General features: G+C 40.7%; 1 protein-coding gene across 5 annotated transcripts in view; it reads right to left on the bottom strand.

The window, feature by feature from the left end:
- rptor (regulatory associated protein of MTOR, complex 1) overlaps positions 1-27,055 on the bottom strand; it is a 197,297-nt gene that overhangs the window by 149,084 nt on the left and 21,158 nt on the right. For all 5 annotated transcript variants that reach the window (XM_084342522.1, XM_084342524.1, XM_084342523.1 and 2 more), the window contains exons 3-4: positions 26,822-26,924; positions 24,304-24,386 (exon numbers count right to left, since the gene is read on the bottom strand). In XM_084342522.1, the coding sequence (XP_084198648.1) occupies positions 24,304-24,386; positions 26,822-26,924 (186 nt within the window). The remainder of the gene's footprint in view (positions 1-24,303; positions 24,387-26,821; positions 26,925-27,055) is intronic.

Here is a 27,055-nt window from a genome sequence, read left to right as displayed (position 1 = left end):
GTTTTCCCTTCACGGACACTTGCTCTGCGATGAACCTGAAGTGCAGACTGAAGTGCAGACTTCTCACAGCAAGACCCTTAAAGACACATCACAGGAGATGAAAAAGTCGAAGGATCTGAAGTCAGAGGAGATCAAGGATCTGAAATCACAGCTCCAAACGGTCTCAGAGACACTGAAGGCGCAGCTCCTTGACATGGAGGCAGCAGAGCTTGAGGCTCGCACAGAAGCCGAACAGCTAGAGGCTGATCTTGTTTTTGAGAGGGCTCAAGTTCAGAAGCTGCAGGAAAAACTGTCCAAGAAAGAGAAAGAGGCTAAGAAGGCTCTAGAAAGTACCCAGGCTTCCCATCAAGCCAAGCTTGAGGAGCACAGAGAGGAGACCAGGAAGATTTCATCTGCCCTCAAAAAGGCAGAGGATCTTCTGGAAACTGAGCGCCTCTGCTGGCAGCAAGAGAAAACATCCCTGCTGGAGCAGATCGAGAAATCCAGAGCTCTCTTTGAGGAGGAAAAGACATCCCTCATTCAGGCCACAGACGACTTAAAGAAGACTGTGCAGGATATGCAACAGGAGGAGAAGAAGGCTGTGGAAAGATCTCAGGCTTCCCATCAAGCCCAGCTTGAGGAACACAGAGAGGAAACCAGGAAGATCGCATCTGCCCTGAAAAAGGCAGAGGATCTTCTGGAAACTGAGCGCCTCTGCTGGCAGCAAGAGAAAACATCCCTGCTGGAGGAGACAGAGACATCCAGAGCTCTCTATGAGGATCAGCTGGACGAGCAGAAACACACGAACGACAACCTGGTGGCTGCTCTGAATAGCATGAACAGCCATCGTATTCAGTGGCAGGAGGAAAAGACATCCCTCATTCAGGCCAAAGAAGACTTGGAATTCGAGAACAAAACCCTCGTGGCTGCTGTAAGAATTGTTGAGCAGAAGCGGAAGAGTCATCAGGTGGAGTGGCAGGAGGAAAAGACATCCCTCATTCAGGCCACAGAGGCTCTCAAGAAGACACTGCAGGAAAAGGAGCAAGAGTGGGAGGAGAAAGAAAGCTCCATGAAGTCCCAGCTGGAAGATCTCATGAGCAAGAAGAAGAAAAAGAAGAAATGGTACAGGAAGTTCTTCTAGTGGCCGGATCCACACTCAGGAACTGAGACGGATTCAAACACGCATTTGTTCTCACTGAGCTACTACTGGTTTTCCCCGGGTGCTCCGGTTAGCCAACCTTAATCAAAGAAGAAATTCTTTAATTATAAAAAAAAATGTAAATTAGTTCGAGAACAAATGCGTATACACACCCAGCCGTCCGAGGAGAGGGGATCTCTCTCTGAATTGCCTTTCCCGAGGTTTCTTCCCATGTCCCTTCAAATTTGTTCTGAGGTTCATGGGGAGTTTTTCCTCGTCTTCTTAGAGAGCTTGGGCTGGGTACAGGAAGTTCTTCTAGGGGCCAGATCTACACTCAGGAACTGAGACAGATTCAAACACACGCCTTTGTTCTCACTGAGCTACTACTGGTTTTCCCCGGGTGCTCCGGTTAGCCAACCTTAATCAAAGAAGAAATTCTTTAATTATAAAAAAAAAATTTAAATTAGTTCGAGAACAAATGCGTATACACACCCAGCCGTCCGAGGAGAGGGGATCTCTCTCTGAATTGCCTTCCCGAGGTTTCTTCCCATGTCCCTTCAAATTTGTTCTGAGGTTCATGGGGAGTTTTTCCTCGTCTTCTTAGAGAGCTTGGGCTGGGTATCGGTTCCTGATTTGGGTCTGCAAGGCCCTCTATACCACCATCATCATTAAGTTGGGGCATAACTCAAAAATAGCATGAAATCTTATCAAATAAAATAATTGGCTTCAAAAGTTTAAAAAAAAAAAAAACATAATGTCATGTTTGTCAGTTGTTCTTGAGAATTTAAAGTTTGTTGTAAAGCTTGACACTTCACACAGGTCTTTGACTGCAGAACCTGTGCTTTTACTTTTGATACTTCAAGTACCTTCAGCAGATTATACCTTTACTTAGGTAAGGTACTAAGGTACCTTCACCTTACTAATTAAGGTTTTGAATGCAGGACTTGTAATAAAGTGTTGTTTGTATTTGACCATAAATAAAAAATGACATGTCATTATATTAATCAATCATTTCTTTAAGATTTCAACAATAATTGTCCTTTGCCACTAAAATGTTGAGTTTGAGGGCTTTCTTGTGTGTGCTGGTCATGTCACCATGGCAACTATATGAACCACACCACCCCACAGCGATGAAACGATAAGATGGCTAACCACTTAGAGTACTCTGAATTATACACCTTATAATACTAGTTATCAACGTATCTTTTTAATCCATGTAGCTACATTTGTTTTGATTATAAAGCTCTGCATTCAGAGTCAATTCATTGAGTTGAATTAAATAAAACGACCCAAAGGCATTTCTTAATAGATCAATATTTTATATTATATGATTGACTTATTTCACCGAATGGCGATAATGACAGATTTCCTGTCAGATTTCCTGTATGTGTTCACATACTTGTCTAATAAAGCAAGTTTTGATCCTGAAAATCATTTTCAAAGAACAAAAATAAATACAAAGGCCTTAAAAGAGTTAAAAAGGTATAATGATAAACACAAGAATGAGAATAATTGTCAAATGAAATGTATCACTTTTCACACAAATAAACACATTCATCTATATTTACAATTTACGTCATCACGCTCATGTGAAATGTTAGACAGCACATCTTCAACATCTTCTTCACATGCAGTATTACATGTGCAACTCCATTTCCAGTGTGGTCACATGTGATAATCGAGTGGACTAATATGTCACATGTGATGAAGTAAAGAGTTATTTCATTCAAAATTTGTACATTTTTGACAGCAGTCATTTTGACATTATTTTTATTATATGTTATACGTTGAATCTATATTTATAAACTGATCATATACTGTGGATGTCAAATCTTCATTTTAAAGCAAATAAATAAATGCAGTGGGAAAAATGTACTTAAAATTTTACCTAATTTAATGCTTAGCTACTTTACACCACCATCCTGCTGGAGAGGAACCAATCCAAGCCTCGTCTCCTGGTCTCAACCGCACATCCACCCTCCACCCACACAAAACAATACAAAAATGTCAATTTAAAGAAGGAATTTATCAATTAGCAACACTATCAGGATTGTTTAGATGTTGTCTACTAAAAAAATATGTTTATGGTGTCTTCTCACTGGCAAGACACAGTGTTTTAAATTGATGATGCTGCCTGTGGTGGATTTGTTTCATGTTGTGGAGCAGGAAATCCCGTTGTACCTTCACAACTGGTAGGCAGTGATGATGGAATGTAATTAAGTACATTTACTCAAGTACTGTGCTTAAGTACAATTTTGAAGTACTTGAACTTTAATTATGTATTTCCATTTTCTGCCACTTTATGCTCCTACACCAATACAATCTGTAGGGAAATATTGTACGTTTAGCTCCATTATATTTATTTGATAACTTTAGTTATGAGTTACTTTGCAGATTGCATGCTAAATCAGAGCCAATAGTGTTGTTTAAAATTACTTTATTATATAGCATCTGCAATAAAAACAAAAACAAAACAAAAACACCTGTAATGATGATATGAAAAGTGCTTAAAGGGGTGCTATGTAGTTGTGGAGAGGAAATTCAAATGAATTGTAATATTTACAATATTAATGAGGTGACACAGCAGAGAAACAAATGCATGTGGTGGATGTATGTTTCTGGCCCCTCCCACTCACAACTACTCAAAGTGAGGGTGACCACCTGTGTGTCGAGTCGACACAAGACAATGAGCGGTCCGACTAGCGACACCAAGTGCGAGGAAACTGACAAAGACGAAGAAATTGTACCGAAGAAAGGTCATACCACTTCGGTTATTTGGAAATAGTTCGGCTAGCTGAAGTCTGACAAAGGACAGACCAGCATTAGATGCAAAATGTGTCGGCGACCAGTCCTCAGCAGAACTGGAAACACCACCAACCTCTTCCATCATCTCAAAAGGTACTGTCCCAAACAGTACTCTCAAAGTATGAGTTAGCGCTATCATGCTAGCGTCAGCCTCCCCTCAAGTAGCCAACAGCCCAGCACCACTGCTGCTTCTAGTCAATCTTCAGCTTGACAACCATCAGTTGCCGCTGCTTTTTCAGACATTAGCCCCTCAGAGATGTCACCGTTGATATGTGGTCTGGTCGCACGTCCGAACCACATCAGGTCTTACACATCAGGAGACATTAAAGCTGAACTGAACAACTACCTGCAAGCTCAATAATGTGCAATATTCAAAGAATACAGTAGCATAATCATCCTCAACATTTAACTTTTTATTTTATTTTATTTAATCAATGTTCAGTTCAGTATACTACCTCTAAAATGTTTGAGACACGTTTGAAACAAGCAATTTGTTGAACATATTCATCATTTTATTTATCTAGTGTTTGACATAAAGCCATTTGGTCGGTTGGTTCTGTTGAATGTTTGTCACCTATTCATTCAGACAATAAATAATTGTATTTTATAAACCATAATTAACCTTCTGGTTTGTTGTGGTTTCTGTCCTAAGGAGAATACGCTTAAAACTGTCAATTCAACATTATTATTGTTAAATATACTGTATATCGTGATAATTATCGACATCGATCAATATAAAAAAACATATCGTGATAACAGTTTTGGCCATATCGCCCAGCCCTAGTCAGCATCAACATTTTTGTGACTTGCCAGGCATGTTAATTTTAATTCCGTTCCGGCATTAAGTTTCATGCAAAACACATTTTCTGTTACAAATCAGTAATTTCTTGGAGACAAGGCTGAACACTTGACAGGCTTAAGAAGACGTGGTAGACGTTGAAAGGATAAAAAGTTACACCTGCACTAAAAATTCATCTTTAACTTTAAATTTAATGTAAAGGTTGAGGGTTTACTGATCAGTCAGAAACTTTTGACACTTGATAACCCCCTCAACTCCCACCAGACAGGAGTGGGAGATTTATTCATCTCGGCTCGAATCATATCTAACTTCAGTGAATCACACTGTAGCACGTTGAGTACTGAGATAATCTGCAGAATCTCCACTTCAAGATGAGATCATATTTTACGATGGATGCCCTAAAATATAGCCTGTAAGAGGCCGAGTAAGCTTGCAGTAAACGTCTTTACTATGTCGTAATGTCGTGTGCAGCCCTAATCTTGACCAAAGTGGTTGAACGACTAATGTGGCTAAAAATCTCTAGACAACTCTCTAAACTCTAAACTGTCTGAACATCGACTGGTTGTACATGCCTGTTAATATTGAGATAATGAGATCTGGAAATCTTGAGGCAGCCAATCAAATCTGGTTTATGTATGCTAGAAAATGCTGGTATGGGTACAAACAAGTCATAACTTTATTAATTTTTAAAATGAGTGTCATTGAATTTCTCTGTCTCATGGAAGTCATGGATAAGTGTAATTTAAAATCAGTTTGTTTATTCAGACATGAAAACAAGGAGAGTTTTTTTATTTAGTTTGTTGAGACAGAAAAAATCAGTCAATGAAGTATAATTTTACTTTTACTTAAGTGCATTTATAATGCAGCCTTTAAAACCAGGAAACAACACTTGTGCCACATCACCATATAAATACATGAACGATGTATTGATTAGCCCTACTTTTGTGTCAAGTCCTATTTTGGTTAACTTTGACATGCAACTCTTTGCCATTGAAGAAGAGCAAAGCAACTTGAAGGTGCTGATCTTTCGGGAAATAAAGTACCAGTGAGTCCAAAAAGTGGAGGAAGCCATTACAGCTGTGTTGCACCGCCCACTTTTATGTAACCCACCTATGCCAAGGTATCAACTGCTCTATAAAAAGGGCAAGGTTTGTTAAAAAGGTAAAAAACTAGCTTTTCAAACTCATGCACACAAAACAAACCCAGAAAAGATGCCAGACAAGTAATCTTCTTAGGTTATCAAATATTAAAAAGTGTCAAGTCAACGCTGTATGTGGTCCTGGACCGGTACAAGTGATGGGAGGCTTTGCTTGGATCTACAGCGCTATTTATCTACAAAGTGGGGCTGACTTTCATCTTCCTGTCTGTGTGTGTGTGTGTGTGTGTGTGTGTGTGTGTGTGTGTGTGTGTGTGTGTGTGTGTGTTATTCTGGTCATACAGACAGAAAAGAATGTTGGGACTGAAAAAAAGGTGAGGAGGAAGGAAGAGAAAGTTGAGAAAGATAAAAGTACTACAAGGTGAAGAGGAAAATGGAAGGGGTGGAGGGAGGTACTGGTGGGAGAGAATAATCATCGTCCTCTGCTTCCAACATCCTGAAGGAGAAAGCTGATAGTCTGTGAGGATGAGATGATGCATTTAACCGGTGGGAGAGGAGAGTAGGAGGGAGGTGGAGAAGAGGCAGAACCATATTAGATAACAAAAAGCTCATTAGACAGCAATGTCCAGTTATTGCCTTTCTTCTCTCAAAGTATCTTGAATAGCTCTCGTTTATTAATTAAACACATGTCAGTGAAATACTGAGTTATATTGACACAATGACGATTACAGTTACACTGGGTTTTTCAGTTGATTGAAGATTTTTAATTGGAATAAAGCTACACACAGACTGAAACCAATAATTAATTAATAATTGTTGTATCATGTCCAAAGATGAGAGAACTCAAAGAACAGTGCAACTCAACAAAATAAGAAAATGACCACACCAAACCACACGTCACACCGAAAAGTGGCAAAAAGTTCATCTGTGTGTGGTTTGGCTGGTTGGCATCATCAGCCGGCAAGCTGACCGCTAACATGCTAGCAGACTGGAACATGCTAATGATCATTAGACACCCTCTGCGTGCCCCAAATTCAAACTACCATCTGATCCTAAACAGGCTTTTGGTATATAATGTGTTCGTAATGGAAAAGTGACATGGTATACTCAAAGTAGACAGAATGCAGACAAACTACAGGTGGTTTTTGGGTGTGCTGTTAACGGATACTATTCTCCCACAATTCAATGCACAAAGGAAATGCTTCAGTTCACGGTTTAACTTGTGATGACATTTCATGGTCACACATATTGTGCAATTTCCTGTTAGTATAAGCAGCTAAGTATGTTGATTTTTTGTACACAAACTGCTAAAAAAGTACATAATGACACTAGCATGTATACTCCTCAGAATCAGTATGTAGAATGGAACTGGGGCACATCTAATAGTTCTGCAGGCCAGCTAACAGCATTTTAGCCAACCTAGCTAATGTGCTTGCTATTAGAATAAGTCAACACAATTCTAAGACAGATTTGCACTTTCGACTTTAATACATGTAGTACTGATATAAACGCAGAAAGAGTCATCATTACATACAGTATGAGCCCTCTTCCTCCTCCTGCATGCCCGAACCAGGTGCCTGTCTCTCCTAAACAAAACAAAATATTTCCAGTAGGTGAGAATTCATCTCCTGATGTGCGCTTCATGTGTGAGGGCGACTCCCAACACTGTCCAGACCTGATTCTTCTGCTTCTGCTTCTCTAAACCAGACAGTTTGCTGTGCCAGGTCAAAGGAGCAAATTTGCATGTTAAAGTTGAGCTGGACACAAAAGGTTTGCATGGATTTACTTTGCCCCCAGCAACAGGACAGTCCATTGAAATTAAATGCTTAAATGCTTCTGTTACCATAAGATTCAGTATCTGGACATTAGCGCCAGTGTAAACATACTCAATGACATGCAAATAATGTGGGGCATCGCATGAGATTATCTGTTAATTATTGCTATATTTGTAGATTATTGTCTTCACCAAATAGGAGGAAAATCACAGCTTCCCTGCCTTCCCGTCTGCAGAGGTCTGAGCGGAGGGTCACCGCACTGCATCCCCTTTAGCCCATGAGAAATTAAGTGTCTCGCTGAGCTCCATTATCGGCAGTGAGACTATGAATTCCTGCCAGCTCTGGAGACACTATTGTGTACCTGACCCTGACCTCTGACCTCTCTGTTAAAGGGGGGGTAAGCTAAATTTAGCATTTCCTTGTGTCTATCAATACAGTCTCACATGACACCAAGGACACTGAGAAATTAGAGAGACCATCCTGTAAGACATGTACTCTGACCCTTTCTAAAATCTCTACTCTGCGACAAGGCTGAGCTTTTACTTTGTGCTCATCTGAGCACTCACTCAGGCTTCATGAGGATTAATATCTTTTTATACAGCTGCTGCTTTTATTCAGAGCGACTACATATACATTGGGTGAATAAGCTCATTAGCACTAAGGACTGTGATGGCGAAGGCTTTGGTGCTCTGACAGTAATCATTTGACCCAAACATTGTCCTGTAAATGAACCATGCTCTGAGAGGAATAAAACAGGATGAAAGCAGATAGGTGAGCAAGGAGTTCATGTGAAGTCTGTCTTGAAACCCGAGTTTTCCACAGGAGATAAAGAACTATTTCTGCTCCTCAGACTGAAGAGACAAGGTCATCCCACCACTGGGAGAGAAGAGACTAAAGCGAGACCTGGTGTCACACTACAGCCTAATTAGGGTGTTCATCCACGCACTAAATGCTCCAGATCAATCTCCTAACAAGTGGCCAGTGTGTTTCTAATGGCGGGACTGCTTAATATAGAGATAAGCTTCTCGTGTTGACAACTAGAGCCACTATCTGTCTTCATTATGCCGGCTGCGCTCGTGGATTGGCTGTGATAAATGGCCTCCTCTGTACTCTTTCCTTTCTCCTTTTCCTCTGTGACTCCCCTCCCTTTTCTCTGCTCTCTTTCATTTATCTGAACACAATCCCATTGCCTCTATGACCATCAAACTGAGGTGCCTATGTTTAGACAACTCTAAGACTATCATCAGGAGTCTTTTGATGCCCTCGCTGACAGATGGAGTCAATGTGGATCAGCTTCATATACTTGGCCAAGTAACATATTCTAAAGGTTTAGGGTTACAAATCCACAAAATGGTTGCAGGGCCTTGCTGTCCAATGTGCTTGAAATTTCACACATGCATTGGTGTTCATAAATTAATACGTCCCGGGTTAGGCTGGCATACACTGAACATGCCGGCATGAAATATATTTTCAAAATAAAAGAGAGTAGGCTGTACAGAACTCCTACATGGTTGGGACATAACAAGATGTAGTTTGTTTATGCGTACACATTCCTGTTTAAAGGTGATGAATTTGTTTCAGTGGGGATCTCAGGTGTGATGATAGACTGAAACTAAACAGACACTTAAACTTGAGCTTTTTTGGTTCTTTCTTCTATGGGTTTTTTTTTTTATTTAGGACACGCACGTACTGCTTGCTGACAGACCTTCCAAAGATCCACTGGCTAGAGTGACATGGTGGATGAGGCATCTTGCATATGTCAAGCGTGTTTGATGGACGATACCATCTTAAGTCATGGTTGCAGTGCTTTGGAAGACTTCTCACAGAAGTGCGGCAACGAGATGCTGCCGAATATGTATTCTGACAGTTTGACTTCAGCCCGTCTCAAATCTGACATGACTTAGTGCAGCCTGTAAATGAACATCTGTCTCAGAGCATGGCAAGGCTGGTAAGTTGCTCAGTTCAGAGCTCTTTGGTCAACTTTTCAAGAGTTTAGCATAATTACATGATTTAGAATTCAAACAGAAAATTAGTTTTATAAATCATTTTAATGAAAATGCCTTTGATAATTATTGCAATAATATAAAAGCATGATATGAATTAAATAAGTGCCATGTATACTGGAAATGCCAGCCGCTTCTAAAATCTTTATACTTTCAAAAGGAAGTGTGTAGTAAATCCATGCCTCAGTATAGTGATGCTTCTGCTTCTGACCAGGTACACACTGGTCCTTTCAGGGCGCTGAGACAGTATGAGATGTCTAAGGTGGTGTACGAAAACATACAGTACAATCCTGTGCTGATTACACAGTCTACTGACTCATTTCTGACCTGGTAACACTTCACCACCTCCATGTCTGGTTCACCAACTGAAACCAAGGGCATGAAGTGCATCTATTGTGTATGTTTGCTCGTATGAAGATGAAATAACTGCCCACACATGTCACTTCACAGTGGAGTTGTGGGCAGCATCAATTAGCTGCTACATGCAAAGCAAGCTTGGGTAAAAGATCCAACCCAGATGAATAAAAGAAGAAAAGGAATAAGAAGGAAGATGAGAAGGAACGTTGTACCAGGGGATTTGTTGCAGGACAACTTTTAGAGTTGGAAGTGAGATAGTGGGAATGATGGAGATAGCTAGACGAGAGGAGCAGTAATGATCGGCCAACTTGCTCACATATTGTTAGGAAGAGTTTATTTTCATTATTTATACAGTCTGTCATGTTTCCAATGAGAATTCCTCTAACAAGACCAATCCATTGTATAATGTTTAGTATTTTCTTTCGTTCCAGTTTAGGACGATGTCAGTTGCGACAGGTAAAGCAAACAAAGTTAATTTGGGGAAAGCGATGAATGAGCAGTACAGATTTTCAAACATGTAGGCCACAGAGTGGCGTAATGGTAGGAGATGTTACAGGCTCCTCTGGTTCCTGAAGGAAAAGCAGGGTGCAACAATATGGATTGCCCAATTGCCTAGAGTAAACTACAATTAAACACATTGTTTTTTTCCGACCATCAGTGAGCTATCTCACTTCCTTCTCATCCCTGTTAAGAGCTGCACATACACAGTACCTATCGAAAAATGGCAGCAGGTAAGGAAATTTAAGAGCTGAAGGCGCAAGTGAACATTTTAGTTATTCTAAAAAACAGGAGTTTAGCTGGGTAGTTAGAAGATGGGGGCAAAACAACCATGCTCTGTGCGGTCTGCTGTAAATTTGACATCAATTTCAACATGACAATTTTACTTTCGTCTTCATTGTTTTATGATAACTGCTGTTAAGTGAAACAATTTGTACAGAGGTTAGTAAAAGTGACAGGCAGATTTTTGACATACTTGCCCAATCAGATATAAAAAAATTTACCTCCATGGCTTTTATGTATTGTTAACAAATACTTTTTAAGGCCCTGTTCTGCAGAAAGCAGAAACTATAGTACAGTAATAGAAACAGAGGAAATATTTGAGATAAAATGAGATAAGGAGATGAGGTGCAAAGAGGAAATAGATTAGATTGATAGAAGAAGCAGGAAGAGGAGTTTTTGGGTGGTTAGGCCTTAAAGAAAACACAGTGAGTAAAGGAGACAGGGGAGGGGAAAGTGGGAAGTGGAGAGGAGATGTATAATGATCAATTGTCCAAAGCCTGAAGCAGTCTACAAACCCCTGTAATCCTGAAAAGACTCTCCCTTCCCTTTAATGATGCTGAGGGACAGGGAAGAAAGAAGAAACCCTGTCAAACTCTGCATGGCTGGGCTTTATGGTTTTGGGAGGATTTTCCTGACTCTCTCATGTTAGAACAAGCTACAGTTCACAGACTTCATGTTTTTGGGCTTTTTTTAGCAGGCTGCTTTTCTTTACATGGCCACAACGTTTGTCACTGTCATTCACATTCATTGCCATACTGTCAACATATAGAGTTCTGTACATAATCTACATAATGTCCAGGAAAAGTATGCCAGCATGCTGTCAAAGAGAGACTGCAGAGACAGAGGCTTAGATCAGCTACAGCAGGGCAACTGTAGCATCAAGGCCATGCATGACAGTACGACTAGCAGAACAAAGTGTTAAGCTTTACACTGCTGTATTTCATTCAGTCGAAAGAGACCAGAGTCAGAGCCAATTCAACATTTCAACACTTCATCCCTTTTCATCATCTTTAATTAAAACGTGGTTGCTTATTTCAAAGAAAAAGTCCAGAGATATCACACAGCAATTTTACATAATCATAACACATCCGTACCTTAAGAATCAACTTAATGCTGATTTTCATCAAAAGAGCCGAGCCGATTCAATTCAATTCAGATTCAATGTTTTTGACTTTGGGAACCCCTTGTACCGGAACCTGTGAAGTTTCTTGTACATCCGTGTTTCTCAACAAAATGCTTTGTGTGTATCCTTGAGGTCTAATAAGCTTTAGTGTGAACTTCCTTCCTTATCAATGCTTCTAGTTTAATGACATTTTAGATAGCATTAGTAATCATGTAAAGAGCTAATAGTGGGGCAGCAGTATTTAGTCTTGACGGAAAGAAATGTTCAAAAAATGTTTGGGTGTGTCCTGCAGTCTGTTCTCCACCAGATTATTCACCATTTCTTTGAGAACTGGTCAGCAAAATGGGGACTGATCTGCTTCTCGTCTCTCACACCCTCTGCCCTATACCGCCCACTTACTCTGTCACTCTATTCCAGGGGTCTCAAACTGTTGGCCCCTGGGCTGAAATGTGTTCCCAAGAGTTTAAAATTTCCCGTTCTCAAGTAAAATAGTGCAGAACAGCAAGGTCTTTCTAAAATCCCTCAGAGAGGTAGACAATACATAAAGGTCAGAAGATGCCAACGAGACTGCAAAACCTTGAGCCACATCATTGAGCTAGATCATTTAGATGAGCCTGAGCCTGAATGTTTCACTCAGAAAAGTTAACAATTTGTAACAACTAGAAGTTATTTAACTGCAATTACAAAAACATGACAAAACAAGACTTCATCTTAATTTTTAAGTACACAGATGACAGGAACTCTGATAAAAACAATCACAATAAGATACAAACGGACAAGCATAGAAAGTGTTCATTTAGTCCAGTGTGGTGCTGGTGGAATTGAAAAAATAAGAGACTAAGTACTATGCAAGCAGACTTGTCATTTAATTCAACATTTCCCGGATGGTTGTTTGATTATCCTCATGGAAAAGGTAATGAAATCTGCCTCACATCATCTCTGGATCCTCCTAACAAGCAGTGGCCATCTGCCATTGAAGAGAAAAAAAACATTTTTTATATCAGGGTTAAGTGTAATTGCATTTAAAGATGGACAGCGAGGCAGAAATCGTTTTATAAATTGATCCCATTAAAAGGCCACTGCTGGTCAGCTCGTTGATACAGATATCCCACACTGCCTTGAGACAGAGAGAAACCATGGGAGGCGAACAGGCCATTAGAGAGAGAAGGGGGGACAGGAGAGCCATTAGTTGAAGACTGAGGGGGTAGAGGGGGGCACTAATGATCTATACAGACAGCTGTCCTGCTAATTAGTGCAGAGTGAGAGGTGCAGGTCCCTGCAATCACAAGCAATCGGGGCCAAAGTGAAGGACAGTGGAGCTGACTGATGGTGGGAGGGAGTGTGGTGTGAAGGATGCTGGGTAGCCACTGACCGAAGGTCTACGTCTCAATGTTGTGACATAAAGACTTTCTACTTGGAACTAATGATCACAGGAACATGAAGACTGATATCACAATCTGCTGCGGCATAATTCGAGGAAGTCACACTTTTTAATTGAAGCCAATTAAGGAAAAAAATAATAATAATAATTATTAGACTGATCATTTTATCTGCTGTTAAAAGAACAAGGAGCCCTCTGTGCTTTTGCTCTATCAACAGCACTTGTTGTTTACAGCAATTAAAACAGCACATCTAAATGAAGCTTTCTGAAAAATAGCTCATTATAATCCATTGTTCACGCTTTTCAAGCTATCAATTCTTTCTCATCTTAATGACAGAAAATAAAATAAAACAGGAAAACTGTGACTAATATCTGACTCTGCATTGCTGTCTACATAAAGTTCACTATGAATTATGATGAATCAATGACTTATTATTAGATGTTTCATTGGCATTTGGAACTACAACAAAAAGATTGTTCTTTAGTGTTGAAGTAGGTAGACGGACATCCTTCAAAGGCTTAGTTAAATGCTAAAGTGCCATTCATGTAGTGTTGAACGCTTAAAGCACAACATGTTCTCACTCCCAACTCGTGAATACAGCAGCTTGGTCAGTGGACTTTTCTTTCTCTTTGTACTTCTGCACGAGAGGTGCTCTTCAAGAAGTGACACTAGCGGGGAACCTACAGCATCAAACTTAGAAGCATAGGGCCACTGACTAGGCTGCAGTATCTGATGCGTTAGGAGTGAGAACAGGCTAAAAAAGAAGTGAGCCACAGAGATGTAACCATTCAAGAAAAACATGAAGCCTGATCTGACTGCCGAGGGTCTCCTTTCAAGTCTAAAGCGCTGGTGACACTAAAAAGTAGCACAGCAGAATTCATTCACGTGTCGGTGTGGGTGTAGACATGAATACTCTCAGGGGTAGTTGATGAACTACTGTAGCCGTTGAGCTGACCACTAAAATCAGCATCATGCGACCAATAGTCAGTCATAAAGAGACCAAATATACTGACGATACATAAACGCCAGATGTTCTTGAATACTTAAACAAAGATGCTCTATCATAAAGGATGTCCTCATACAGCTGCATTACACAGTGCAATGGAATGGTCGTAATATGGTTATTAGTCATGATGATAGAAGAATTTATTTAATGTATTTTCAGTTGCTGCTGAAAGTGATATACCACTATATGACTTATATACTTTTTATAATCCTCCTCAAAGGGGAGCTGTGCCAAATTTGTCTGAATGGAAAAAAACCCAACTTTTTTCATTTGCCCTTCATCTGGAGATGGGACAATTTGAGAGGCACTTGAACTCACAGCACAGATGAAAAGAGCTTTTGAATTTAATATTCCAGCTCAGGCTGGCTGGGTAGAGCCATGTTCCTAATAAAGAAAAGTCACATGCAGACTATAGACTCTGTCTGATGAGAGTACAGAGCTATAGGCAGGGTGGCAGGCAGTGAAGTGACTCAGATGACTTGCAGAGACACAAAAATGTCTTCAGGGATGGCCAGTTTTTGTCATTGAGAGAACTCTACTCCTCTACAGTTGAGATTCAGAAAGTCAGAATCTGATTGGATCCGCCCCCAATTTGTACCATTGTCCTTCAACACACCAATGCACTGGCGCCTACGTTCTGCTCAACTGGAAGATTGTTAGATTGGCATGCAGTCTCAGCCACAGATTTTTACACATCACTAGAATAAAAAATAGCTAAATGGATGGTGGGTGGTGTATTTTTTAATCTCCGATCGCTGAGTCACTTCCTGGCCTCCTGTGTTGTCCCCTCCTGCTCGATATCCTCTCCGGAAGTTTCATGCCAACACATGACAACGCACACATTACCAGGTCTTCAACACAACGCGCGCAAACACATGGCGTCAGGATGTAATAATAATAATAGTCTCACACTCACCATTAGTCTCTGACCACAGCAGACACTGAGAGATGAGTCACAGTGGACACAGAAGCATGGCAGAGAGCAACTGATCACACGGCTAAATGACACTCACAAACATCTAACAGCCCTCTTTACTGACAAGCTTCACTTACTACTGAACCTCTGAACTACTGAAGTCTCTTTTTGAGAATTGAAATGTGCCTTAATATTACATCAATTTTTGTTGTGTTTAATGGTTGTTGTTTGGCAGGTGAAAATGATTTTGTTAAAGATGGCTCAGTTCCATCAAGTGTCCCTGAACTGGCTCGCCTAAAAAGAACAGAAGCTACACCTGTGTTTCTCGGGATGGTTGCCATTTTCTGAATTCCTGCAGGATTCTGTTTCTTATTTTTTTCTCACCATCTCTTTCAAAATGAAAAATGTGGATTCGCTTCAACGCAGCAGATTACAACACAATTTGCTTAAAGCTGCAGTTACCAATGATAACAGTTGATCACAAAGTGCTGATGATTGCCATGGACTTAAAATACCACTCAACTCTGTTGTTCTCTTCAGCTCTTTTTGCATCTTTTTTTTAAGTCTACAGTTTGGACTCACTCTCACCGCTCGATTCCAGCCACAGCTGTTTTCAGCAACAAAAAAAAAAGCTCTTCAAACCGAATAAATGCTACATGCCCAGTGCCAAATGGCATATTAAGTTAGCCCCTAACTGATGAATATTGCTTAGCATCTGGCAGCCATAGAGCCAGGCATTTCCCTCAGGAGTTAGTGGAAACCAAAAGAGAGTGAATATTGGAACTGCATTTATCAGGTCACCCGAAACACGACTCAAATGAGTGATAATATTACACTGTGTCTGCTGGATGTGGAAAAAGGCAATTGTGGTCTCACATGTTTGCTATAACAACATTATAAGGTGACAAAACATGTATGTCACCTTTAAAGGGAGACTATGTAAGGGGAACAATGTGTTATCACTCATACCAATACGAATTAAAAGTTTCATTTATATAACCTTTGCTCATTTCAGTACACTTACCTGTCTTGTTTTGATCTGACCAGTTTACTATAGTGGCGAATGTTACCTAATACTACCAAAATTAGATAGATATTGCTCTATTACAGACATTACAAAGTCATGTCAGTGACTTTTACAACTACTGCTACTGTAACGCCACATACTACAATATGTTAGACACTTGCGGACGCAGTACAGCAAAGGCTACGGAGGCTGGCTTTAACAATTGGTCAATGAGAATCAGACATGATTTTCCTACAGCACACAGTACAGACACAATCAGCAGAAACAGGTAAAAAAGAAGGAGTAACAATTAACCACATATTCCCAGTTATTTTGCAGGTGTATCACTGCCGTCTCGTTTTTCATGACTTGTCGGACAGCATTCGTTCATGCAGAGGGTAGCAACAGGTGGCAGTGGTGTAGAGTGGTTAGGACGGGGCATAGTGATGGGCCATAGTGCACGCTAGTTACTATTTATGAAGCACACACAAACCATTAGGTGCATGTTTCTCTTTCTCTTTTTTTTTCATGGCTTTATTTTACAGAACAGCTTGAGATTGACAGGAAATAGGATCAGAGAGAGGGGCGACGAGACGCAGCAAAGGGCCACGGGTCAGACTTGAACCATCCATCTAATCATCAACACAAGATGGTTTGTTCTCTACACTGTCGTTCAGTGGGACTTTTACAAGGTGATCAGTAGCAGTAAGAGAGCTGATCAATAAGCTGCCTCTCTCTGGGACACACAAGGATATGACCTGCACCCTTTCTCATAAGCACATTGTTAATAGATGTATTGGTGGGATGTCCATAAGTCTTCCAGCGGGCTGATGGTTTCCTCTGTGGCTCTTATTGGACTAAGTGCATGAGGAGAGGCGAGGGGAGATCATTAAGATAGATTCCACAGCGCGTTATTAATTCTGCAGCTTCCCGCACACGCCAGTCGTCAATCGTTCTCAAATGGGATTCAACTGATTTGGCAGCTGCGAGGGGTTCTCCGAGGGAATAATGCAGTGAGTAAAATGGTGTTGGTTAATGAGCTCAAAGTGTGGAGAGGAAGTACAGATGCTCCATTACTGCCAAAGCCAGGAAAGGATCAACTTGTTTTTAGTAAATCAGCCAAAGTATTTTTTTTCTGTTCCAAAATTCAAAATGGAAACTAGAATGTGTGAAAATGATACACATCTACTTGCCAACCTTTTTGTGCTTGAATTGAGTTTAATTTGATGAGAGCGTGTGCCACTCAGAGTTTGCATGCTTTGTCAGCACACTCGGTGTTACCAAACCACATTTCCCTACTGCTAAGGCACACATGAGCTGCACAAGACCACACATTGTTAGCCTCACATGATCTGGGTTGTTTTTTTTATTATCCTCACATGATTTTTCTCAGCTGATGAAGAGATTTCAACCAATGATCATTCTGTCTTTCTTCGAGTACAGACGTGGTCAATTTTCCTGTTATTGTGAAACTGTTACATCTCACAAAAATTATATTAATATACTTTACAAAATACTCTTTCGAACTCAGTACAATTCAATACACAGTACTTGCCTCTCTGTCATGAACTTAATATTCTACATGTTTCAGTCATTCATTCATTCATTCATTCATGTTTTGCAACGGCCCCTTAGAGAGTCTATGCACAACAATGCCCTGTGTCTGTCAGCCTCTCGATGGTGATTGAGGCAATGCAAAATACAGTGGTGGTTAAAAGTTTACATACACTTGTAAAGAACATGTATGTCATGGCAGTCTTGGGTTGCAATGATTTCTACAACTCTCAGCCTACATCTAGCCATATGTTGATAGTGGTGTATTAGCATTGCACAACTATGTTCCGTTTCAATTTTATGGACTATATTGTAGTAGACAACTACAAACACTCTGAAGAGTGGTCTTGCAGCATAGCATAAACAACTGTTTATAGAAGTAGTCCACAAATTTCAGATCTTTTCCCATAAACTACTAACTACTTATACTACTAATAACTTGTGAGTCACATTAAGAAAATCACATTCAACGTAACCTTTTTTTAATAGCTTGTATGGCTCAAACTCCAAAATGATAACATCATTTGGGTAAATTCTCAGATTTTAGAGAGCTCCTTCCAGAGCCACAGAAGCCATTACATACACACCTGTTTAACACAATAAAAGTCCCCATGATTAATTCAGAGTGTAAATCAGTGGAGTGCCCCTTTAAACACCCTAACTGATAAAATACAAATGTAACCATTCCTTTTCTTCTTTTCACATTTGGTTGAAGGCAAAAAGACCAAATAACAAAATATTAAAAAATTGTCATCTTGCTGCTATTGCAAAAATAATATACAGATGAGGTCACTCATGTGAGAGGCATAGCTGTGAAAAGATAGTGACAGTGAAACGTGTAGTCATGGCCTCTCGTCATCTCAGTGTAAGACAAAAATGCAACATTACCCAAGTTTAAAAAGTACATTGCATCATTACAGACTCAGACACAGAAATCCTTCACTCGGACTCGTCTTCCACTGCGCAGTTTGGTGTTTCCAGGGTGATAAGAGAAAAACCTCAAAGCTAATCAGTAGCAAAGTGTTTGAGCTGCAGTGCACTGATACATAATGCAGAGATAGTTGGTGGAGAGGACAGCAGGGGTTCACAGGCTGCAGCCAGGCAGAAGAGCTCCGCACAAAGAGAGCTTGAGGACACCACAAAGACACAGGAAAAGACAGACCAAAGGAGAAATGACAGTTATGCTGGCCAGAGATGTGGTGTAAACCTTTTTGGCAGCTGCAACATGTTCAGCAAGTAAGGCAGACTTCTGACAAGACAAGAACGGTGCTTTTCATCTTAATAACTACCAAACACCTGGCAGTCAAGAGAGGAGAATTTCAGACTTGATTGCCAAACATCTACCACAGGACAGAAAGAGAAACAGAACAGAAAGTGTGACACGCAGAGAGAAAATGAAACCGAACAACTGAAGTTTGAAAGAGAATAGGAGAGCAGAGGAGACATGTCGAGACGGAAAACTGAAAGTGAAAGCTAAGCAAGGTATCTCAATAATGTCTCTTTCTTGATGTGTCTGTGTGAAACAAAGGCAGTCAGCAGTTGAATCTAGTCTGGCCTCTAATATAACACAATACAGCCACACTCAATAAAAGCACAGACTGTGGAGGAAAGAGTGTCTTTGAAGCTCAACAACAAAGACGGCTGAAGATGGATACTGAAGGTATTGTACAACAGGAGGAACTGAAAGCATATGAGCAGGACTAAAAGAAGTTGAGCTTGCAAGTGAGGAACCAACACTAAAATAAATGTAACAATAACTAATATGAATGTCAGACGCAGAAAGTCTTAATCAAATCCAAGTTCAAGACCACAAAGCTTTTACAAATGAGCATCCGAACCAGCTTGGCCCGGTCTTTAGGTCGGCAGAGACCACATGTTGCCATCGTCTCCATCACGTTTCTGGTTCCCCCTGCTGACCAGCATGTGTCACATGATTATTCATCTCTTGCCACATCTTGCAAATACAATCACATACACAACATCACAACTTCTAAGATGGAATATGATGCCCATTACCAATTCATCAATGACACACTGGAGACATTTGGCTTCCATTACGAGGCAAAACGACACCATTGCTGGGAAAACAAATCCAGAGCGGCTGCAGCTAAAACCGTCCATGAGGAAAATATTACCACAAGGAGACAATAAACTACATTTGAAAAGCAATTATATCTGAGTATATTTGAAAAGGAGCAATCTTAAAAAAACACACAAAAAAACATGTGTGTCAGCAGCCAACAGCACACACACACACACACACACAGCCATGCTACTAACCGTCTTTATCACTGACTGGCTGCCAGCATGCCATGCTAAAGCTAATACATACTACAAAATACAAATGATGTATAAAGGCCAGATACACTGCGATTTTGAGTTCCCTGAGGAAAGATGACTGATGTGGAAGAAACTGTGCGATATCTTTGGTCATGACTCCGAAGCACTAAGCGCGGCTGAAAGATGGCTGCTGTCAGGTCTTGTGGCCAAAGGTCCTAGGTAGATTAACACAACAGCGTTTAAAAAATATAATGAAGATAGCCTGGGACAAAATACTGTCAAACATTTTGTAGGACCATCTCACAATGTGACTAGTGCTACGATCTACGTCAGTGCTGACGGATGACGAACGAAGACGTTTTTAACTCTTGACTTACGTCAAAGTCTACAGTTCAGTATCGTCATAGTACGGTCTATAGACATTAAAGTTGATGTCACACCCAACTTTAAAAGATCCATGTCACAGTGTGGCTTGCAATGAATTTATAAAATTGCTGAAAGTTAAATCTGTAACCGCCATAAGCTAGACAGTGGAAACTAAGCAGCCAAACCTAAACCAAACTAGTGCTAAAAGCATTAAAGCTGCTGTATTCTTATTAGAGGGGCACTACAGTATGCAGTTTTTTTTTCTATGCATACTCATGCAGTAAAAGAGAAAAATACATTTTCTCGTTTCCCTGTCCATTTTATCCAATCAGGACAGAGAACTCCATGGGTAACAGGCAGAGACCAGGATCCATCTGTTCTGGTGCCAACAACAGCGAGTACCAAAGCCACCATTTCCAGCGCCCCCCGGTGACCGTTTATACCATCTAACAGGCCAAGTGATGAAAAAAGCGATTGAAGAGAAGAAAGAGGAAAAGAGAGCTGCCTTGAATAAAAGACAGGAGTCGTGCAAGTGTGGTGACGTAGAGAGGAGCGAGGGGGTTGCTATGCACTTAAAATACCATGCAGGAAAGGTGGCCACTAACAAAAATGACGATATACACCCAATTACAGTATGCAAATATACTGAATGTTTTTTGCTGGCATACTAATAATTAACAGTATCAAAAACAGGGCATGTCATAATGAAAATCTTAAGCACTGCAAACAGATCACTTGTTGATAGACTGACTGCAATTAACATTTGTATGAATGGATGCTGTTTGGGGGTAATATGACCAATAGCATTACCAGATGCAGATGCAGCGTGCCGTGCTCATCTCTCATGGCTCACCTATCAGACCTGCATGGCCAAACGCCCGCTGAGCAGAAATCAGCTCTCACAGTACGACCATTACTGTGTTAGTTAAACATGTAAAACTGGCCCTAAATCAGCTGATCAGCTGTCATCATTGATTGACAGCATTTCTCTGGTTTCTTGTGTTGACAAACTTGACCAACTACCTATCAGATCTGGGGTGGCCACAAGGGTGGCCAATGAGTTTTCAGGCCACCCCTCAGAGTCGCCATTGGCCACTGGACAGTAAATTGGAGCTCTCAGCTCAGAGCCAACCAGAGGCAGAAAGACTTTATCACATCTTTTCTGTACATAATACCAAATATATACACACAGGAGCAATAAATAAATCATCAGGCAAAGAGTATTGCTACCAACATGGAGAGGTAAAGTAGGAATGAACAAATGAGACTTTGACTGACAGAAATATCACTTCATGGAGTGGAAAACGATGCAGATAAATATTCAGAGAGAGAGAGATGTGTTTTAAAAAGAAGTGTTGGTCTAGAAAGTGAGTATGCAGCAGCTAAGACAGTGTTTGCCTTTCTCTCTGTGTCTTCTGCACATGAGGGTAAGTGAAAGAGCACAGAAGCAAACAGGGAAATGGATTCGTGACAGGAGGCTGGCAGAGTTAAACTCTCCGAGCAGCTCGACTGTTACCGACACCGCTCTTACACACCAACACCACCTGCAGCACACGGGAAATGTGACAAAAAAGATTTTAGATTTCCTCTTGGGTCTAACGTTTACCAACTATGCCCATTCGAAATTAACTCATTATAAGATATTAGTTGCGGGTAAATTGCTGCTGTGTACTTGATTGCTTTGTCAACAGTTTATGTAAGGTGTGTTGGCGAACACTGCTCTGCGGTGTTGGTGCTGCAGAGCTGTGAATCCTCAGGCTGAAGAGAAGGAACAGCTTTCTCACCCTCCCACTCCTCCTCCTGCACTCCCACCACCATTTGCTGCTAACCTCCTGGGTCAGCCAAACCAGAGCCTACATTCCTTTAGCTGCTCTCTCCTGGGACGTCTCTTCCTCCACCTCCTCTTACCTCATGTCCTCTCCTTACCACAGGCACAGGCACAATATTTTTTTTACTTATACTTCTGAGGTCCATATGATGTTTTTGGGTTGCCAGCTACTGTTGCACTAAAAGGTTTCCCTGTGTATCACCAAATTGTATCTATTTCACCTCTGCCTTTCATTTTTGCCTCTCCACCTGGCTTAAAAGGATGCTCCATCCCTCAGAAGCCATGTTCAGACGGCTGAAAAGTATTTTTTTTTATATATATCGAACACCAAACAGACATTTCATTATAAAAGTCTCAACTGAAAAGAAATCAAATCCAATCCTCTTGGATGTATGGACCGGATGTAAAACACATTTGCAGGTGCTTTGAAATGCAATTCAAATCCGATATCAGCGAATGCAGCACAGCCCACCAGCCCTGATCAGATTTCAAAGTGTTTGCTTATTTTTGACCATCGTTCCCCACAGGACACATATTTGACATAGCAGTAAGAGAAGTGAGAAAGATATGGAGGAGGGGCAAAATGTCCAGGACCAGCTTACTAACTGACCTAGCTAGAATGCTCATGGTGGATCCTCCAGCTGTGCTCTCTGTTGGCAGAGTGGAAACAGACAACTTTTCAAATTCCTCCCCTTTTCTTTTTTTATTTTGCAGTGTACAGTTTCCAGTTATTCCAGTTGTTCTACAGTGACCTGGGGATAGTGACCGGGGAAAACAATGCCTCTTCCTGTTATGATTGAGCAATGGTAGACGCGCTTCCTTTGTGCCGTAATAAGACCTTAATTTCTCCGGGAAAACTCCAGCCCGGGGGCAGACGAATAGCAAAGTGAAAGTGAGACTTATACGGAAGCAATCTAAACACAGATGGCGTCATTGTTCTGCAGCCTTTACACTGTGCAATCAGTATTTACCTCAGAATGATAAGTTAAACAAGTTGTCTGTTGCCAGTTCAAAAACATCTATCTTCAGTGAGGTGTGTGAGCCCTTTCTGCTTTTTTTTGACTAATAGCAATAACTGCAGAGCACTTTCAGCTCAGAAATGTTTGAAATTGACATGTGCAGTGGGACAGAAAGGCTGAGTGGACTGGTTTTATATTGTGCACTGAGATGAAGGAGCAGAGTAGTTGACCCTAGCTTGTGGAAGACTTTGAAGTACACAAGAATCCAAGTGATATTCAGCCTCATCTGGCTCCTGTCTTAATGTAGAAGTGTTTTTAAAAAGTGTTTTAGAGGGGAGGGGAGTCTGCCCTCGCCATCTGCTCCTGCACCGAGGCTCGAACACTGGGAGGCCGTGGGACTGCTTAAGGAGGACAACAGACTGGGACACCTCTGGGAGAACATCGAGCTCTCTTACAGCAGGAAGAAGATCACTGCTGCTGGCAATGATACGAATGCATGTACACACGCACAAAAACTTATAACAGCTGAGTTGACAAGACCACATGATGTTTAAAAGAAAACTATGAATCACTGTTGAGAGCATGTGGGTGGTGGCACAGTGCATACAGGAAGTGTGTTAGTGCTGACGCTGTGGTATCTAAAACTAACCTCATTACCATCTTACACATTCCAATGACCACTAAATGTAAACACAATATAGCTACAGTAACTGTCTCTTCACTCTCACATGCATCAAGGCTGTGGATCATCTAATGTAGAGTAAACTGTTTAGTCTACAAATTCACACAATGTACAAGCCAAGACACTCAAACACATGATTAGATTAAAAGCCGTATTAAAAGCCGGTTCTGACATCTGGGAGGCGTGACCGACATCAGTTAGGTTCACTAAATTGGCCAACACTTGAGAGACAGTCTGGACACTGGGCATAGTCAGCCAAAATCTATAAAACAACTTCTAAAACATCGCACTGAAAAAACATGAGTATGGCTAAATGGATGCCAAAATCGATCAGTAATAATATAATATGACCGAGGTCAAGTCCTGTTTTACAGGAAGCATTCAATGTTTCAACTTCGTATGTAATACTGTGGTGTGAATTAGCGCACGTGGCCACCGTACAGAGGCTGGTTCATATGAACCCACTCACCCTGGGTTGCCAGTTTTCATATTGCTTCTGCAGGTTGGCCCCGATGGTCTCCAAGGCTTTCTGCGGACTCATCGACAGAGGATCTGCCAGAAAACACAAACACACACTAAATACACAAATAGCACACGACATTCACAATGCAGCAAAACCATACACATTCAGTCTGGACCTGACAAACCAACCATAATTAAAACATGAACATTGATGTCAATCTTATCCAGTAAGAGGATTATCGTGACCATCCAAACAATGGCTAACATTGTTTAATATTCAGGCGAGAGAAACGTCCGCGCCACGATTCCACCGGCATCTTACAGTTTATTACTTCAGCATCAAAGAAATGTTTTCTTGTTAAAATCAAAAGCAGGGTTTGGAAAATAGCAGCAGCCCCTCAGGTTGAAATATTGATGAGAGTAAATCAATATGGCATGAAGAATAGCAGAATATAGATTGAGGACGGATCAAATTGTGCTCGGCAGACAGAGAGGAATGTATTGGCAAGTTTACGGGAGATACTGATATGCTTTATGCTGAAAATTAAACCACTGCACTCAGATGAATGAGACCGACTTCAAATGCAACAACAAAAAAACAAAAAAGATGCATTTATTAACACCTGGTTTACTTTCATTATCAAGGAACATATCACTTGCTAGCTATTTTAAGCTATTTCAAAATACAACCTGATAACTTCTTATTGAAGGTTTATCTAGATTTAGCCTACCAAAATAAAACTGGACATATTGTGTGATCATCTTAAGCACAATTTTACAATTTTTCATTTGACACTGAAAAGCTGATGTCAGCCCTTCTATTAGCATAAAGCTGTAGCATGTGTCATAAATTCAACACCATGGTGCATTTCAGGACATCACATCTGCATTCACCCATTAATATTCTCAAACACCGCCTCAAAAACCAAGTGGCAGGTGTGCGCAATGTTAGTGTCCTCAGAAGTTACAGAAACTTGAACAACTGTGCTCCCTCTTTAATGTGCTTTTGTCACTCCTGGGAGTAGAGCAGTCTCAGGGGATGTTTAACAATAGTTTGAGGTTCCCATTTTAATGGTTCTTGTGTTTCTGTTGTGTGTCACATTGTGTGGTTCTGGTAGGGGCAGACTGCTTCATCCTCAGTTCACAGGGGCGTTATCACTTGAGCTCCCATTGGAAGGATGGTGTCCCTAAATGCTGCAGAGTAACAGCTAAGCTTTTACTGTCAAGTTAAAGTTGACAGCTGTCTTATGATTTACCACTACTTTATCAATGTTTGAACGTTACGCCGCTATTTTTCACACTTACCAAAACTCATAGTTATTTACAGGCCTTTGGCATAGTCACTATATGTCTATAGTATAATAGTTATTTTCAGAATAAGGTGGACTGCTCAGAAATGACACCAACTTGAATAGGAGTGGTACTGAACATGTGACTGTACTGTACACTTTGCCCGATTCTCTACATACTACAAATAAAATTGTTTTTTGGGTTTTTTGTTTTTTTTTTCCAAATGGATAGAGGCAAGACAAAGAGGCTTCAGCAATATTTGTTGAAACATTTCATTGTGAACCAACCAAATGCAAGTTTTTAATTGACAGTCATTTCTATTGGACATCTTTCTTATTTCTACTTGGAATAAAGATGGTCTGAGGTTTTGAACTACAGTTCCCATAATTCTTTCAGTGATACAAATGGGAAGCATAACTTTGCCAACCCATGAATATATTAGGCTATGTTCAGACTGGCAGCCCAAATCTGTTGTTTGGCATATCCAGATTGATTTCAGGAAGTCTGCAGAGCAAGAACCGACATGAAAAGCAATTTTTGCAAGTCAGAAACAAACCACAGTTGGGGGTTGTTTGCAATGCAATGTTTGTGCAGATGCATCTCAGTCCAGATGCTCTGGCCCTTTGTATGAACCTTCCTCGAGCCAAGAATAGCGATTTAAAAATCTGTGATGTCATTACAATGTAAAGTCTATGGGCCGAGCACGAACTCGCAGGCGGGGCCAGTGGGAGAAATTTAACAGCAAGAAACCCTGGAAGCTTTTTGGGTGCCAGGAAAGCAATTCTCAATGGACTAAATGCACCCGTCTTTGAACTCACTTTCTAGTTCTATATAAATCTACATATATGTGCCAGCTTCCCTTCGTTAGCCTATACTTGGTACTAGTTTAGGCAAACCTGTATCATGGGAAGTCATGGAGACAGTTGTTTTTTTATCATGGAAGAACAGTCAATAATCACTGTATTACACTGAACTAACTGTCTAAACATGATGATTATTAGACAAGAAGTAAGAAGCAGGGCTCTCTACATGATTCAGATTCTATTAAGTTATGTGTGGGATGCTATATTTGAACAGTGTGCAGACTTTGTGCATTTGTCATTTTATGAATGTATGCGTCACAAAGTTCCCATTCATTCTTGACAGAAAGGAGACAGCACAGTTTAGAAACCTTTATTACATTTTTTTTTGTGTTTGTCTGTTTTGCATTCATGTTGGTGTGTGGACTCACTCACCTATCCAGCACTCTAGTCTGGCGCAGGGGGAGGTCTTGACCACATCAGGGGGGTCCACTCCCACGTTGAGACACAACACCAGCGCTACACTCACAGTCTTCATCTGGAGGGAAAACGGAGAACGCAACATTATCCTCACATCACTCATCAAAGCTTAACTGAAAACAGACTAGTAGATTCATTCTTAATGCTTATCAAAACCACACAAAATCTTTCAAACTGAGCACACATGCT

This window comes from Pagrus pagrus, assembly GCF_965226575.1.
Source record: "Pagrus pagrus genome assembly, chromosome: 2".
NCBI classification, from domain to species: domain Eukaryota; kingdom Metazoa; phylum Chordata; class Actinopteri; order Spariformes; family Sparidae; genus Pagrus; species Pagrus pagrus.
Note: the sequence above shows the minus strand (reverse complement) of the source record. Positions and strands in the feature narration are given on the sequence as shown.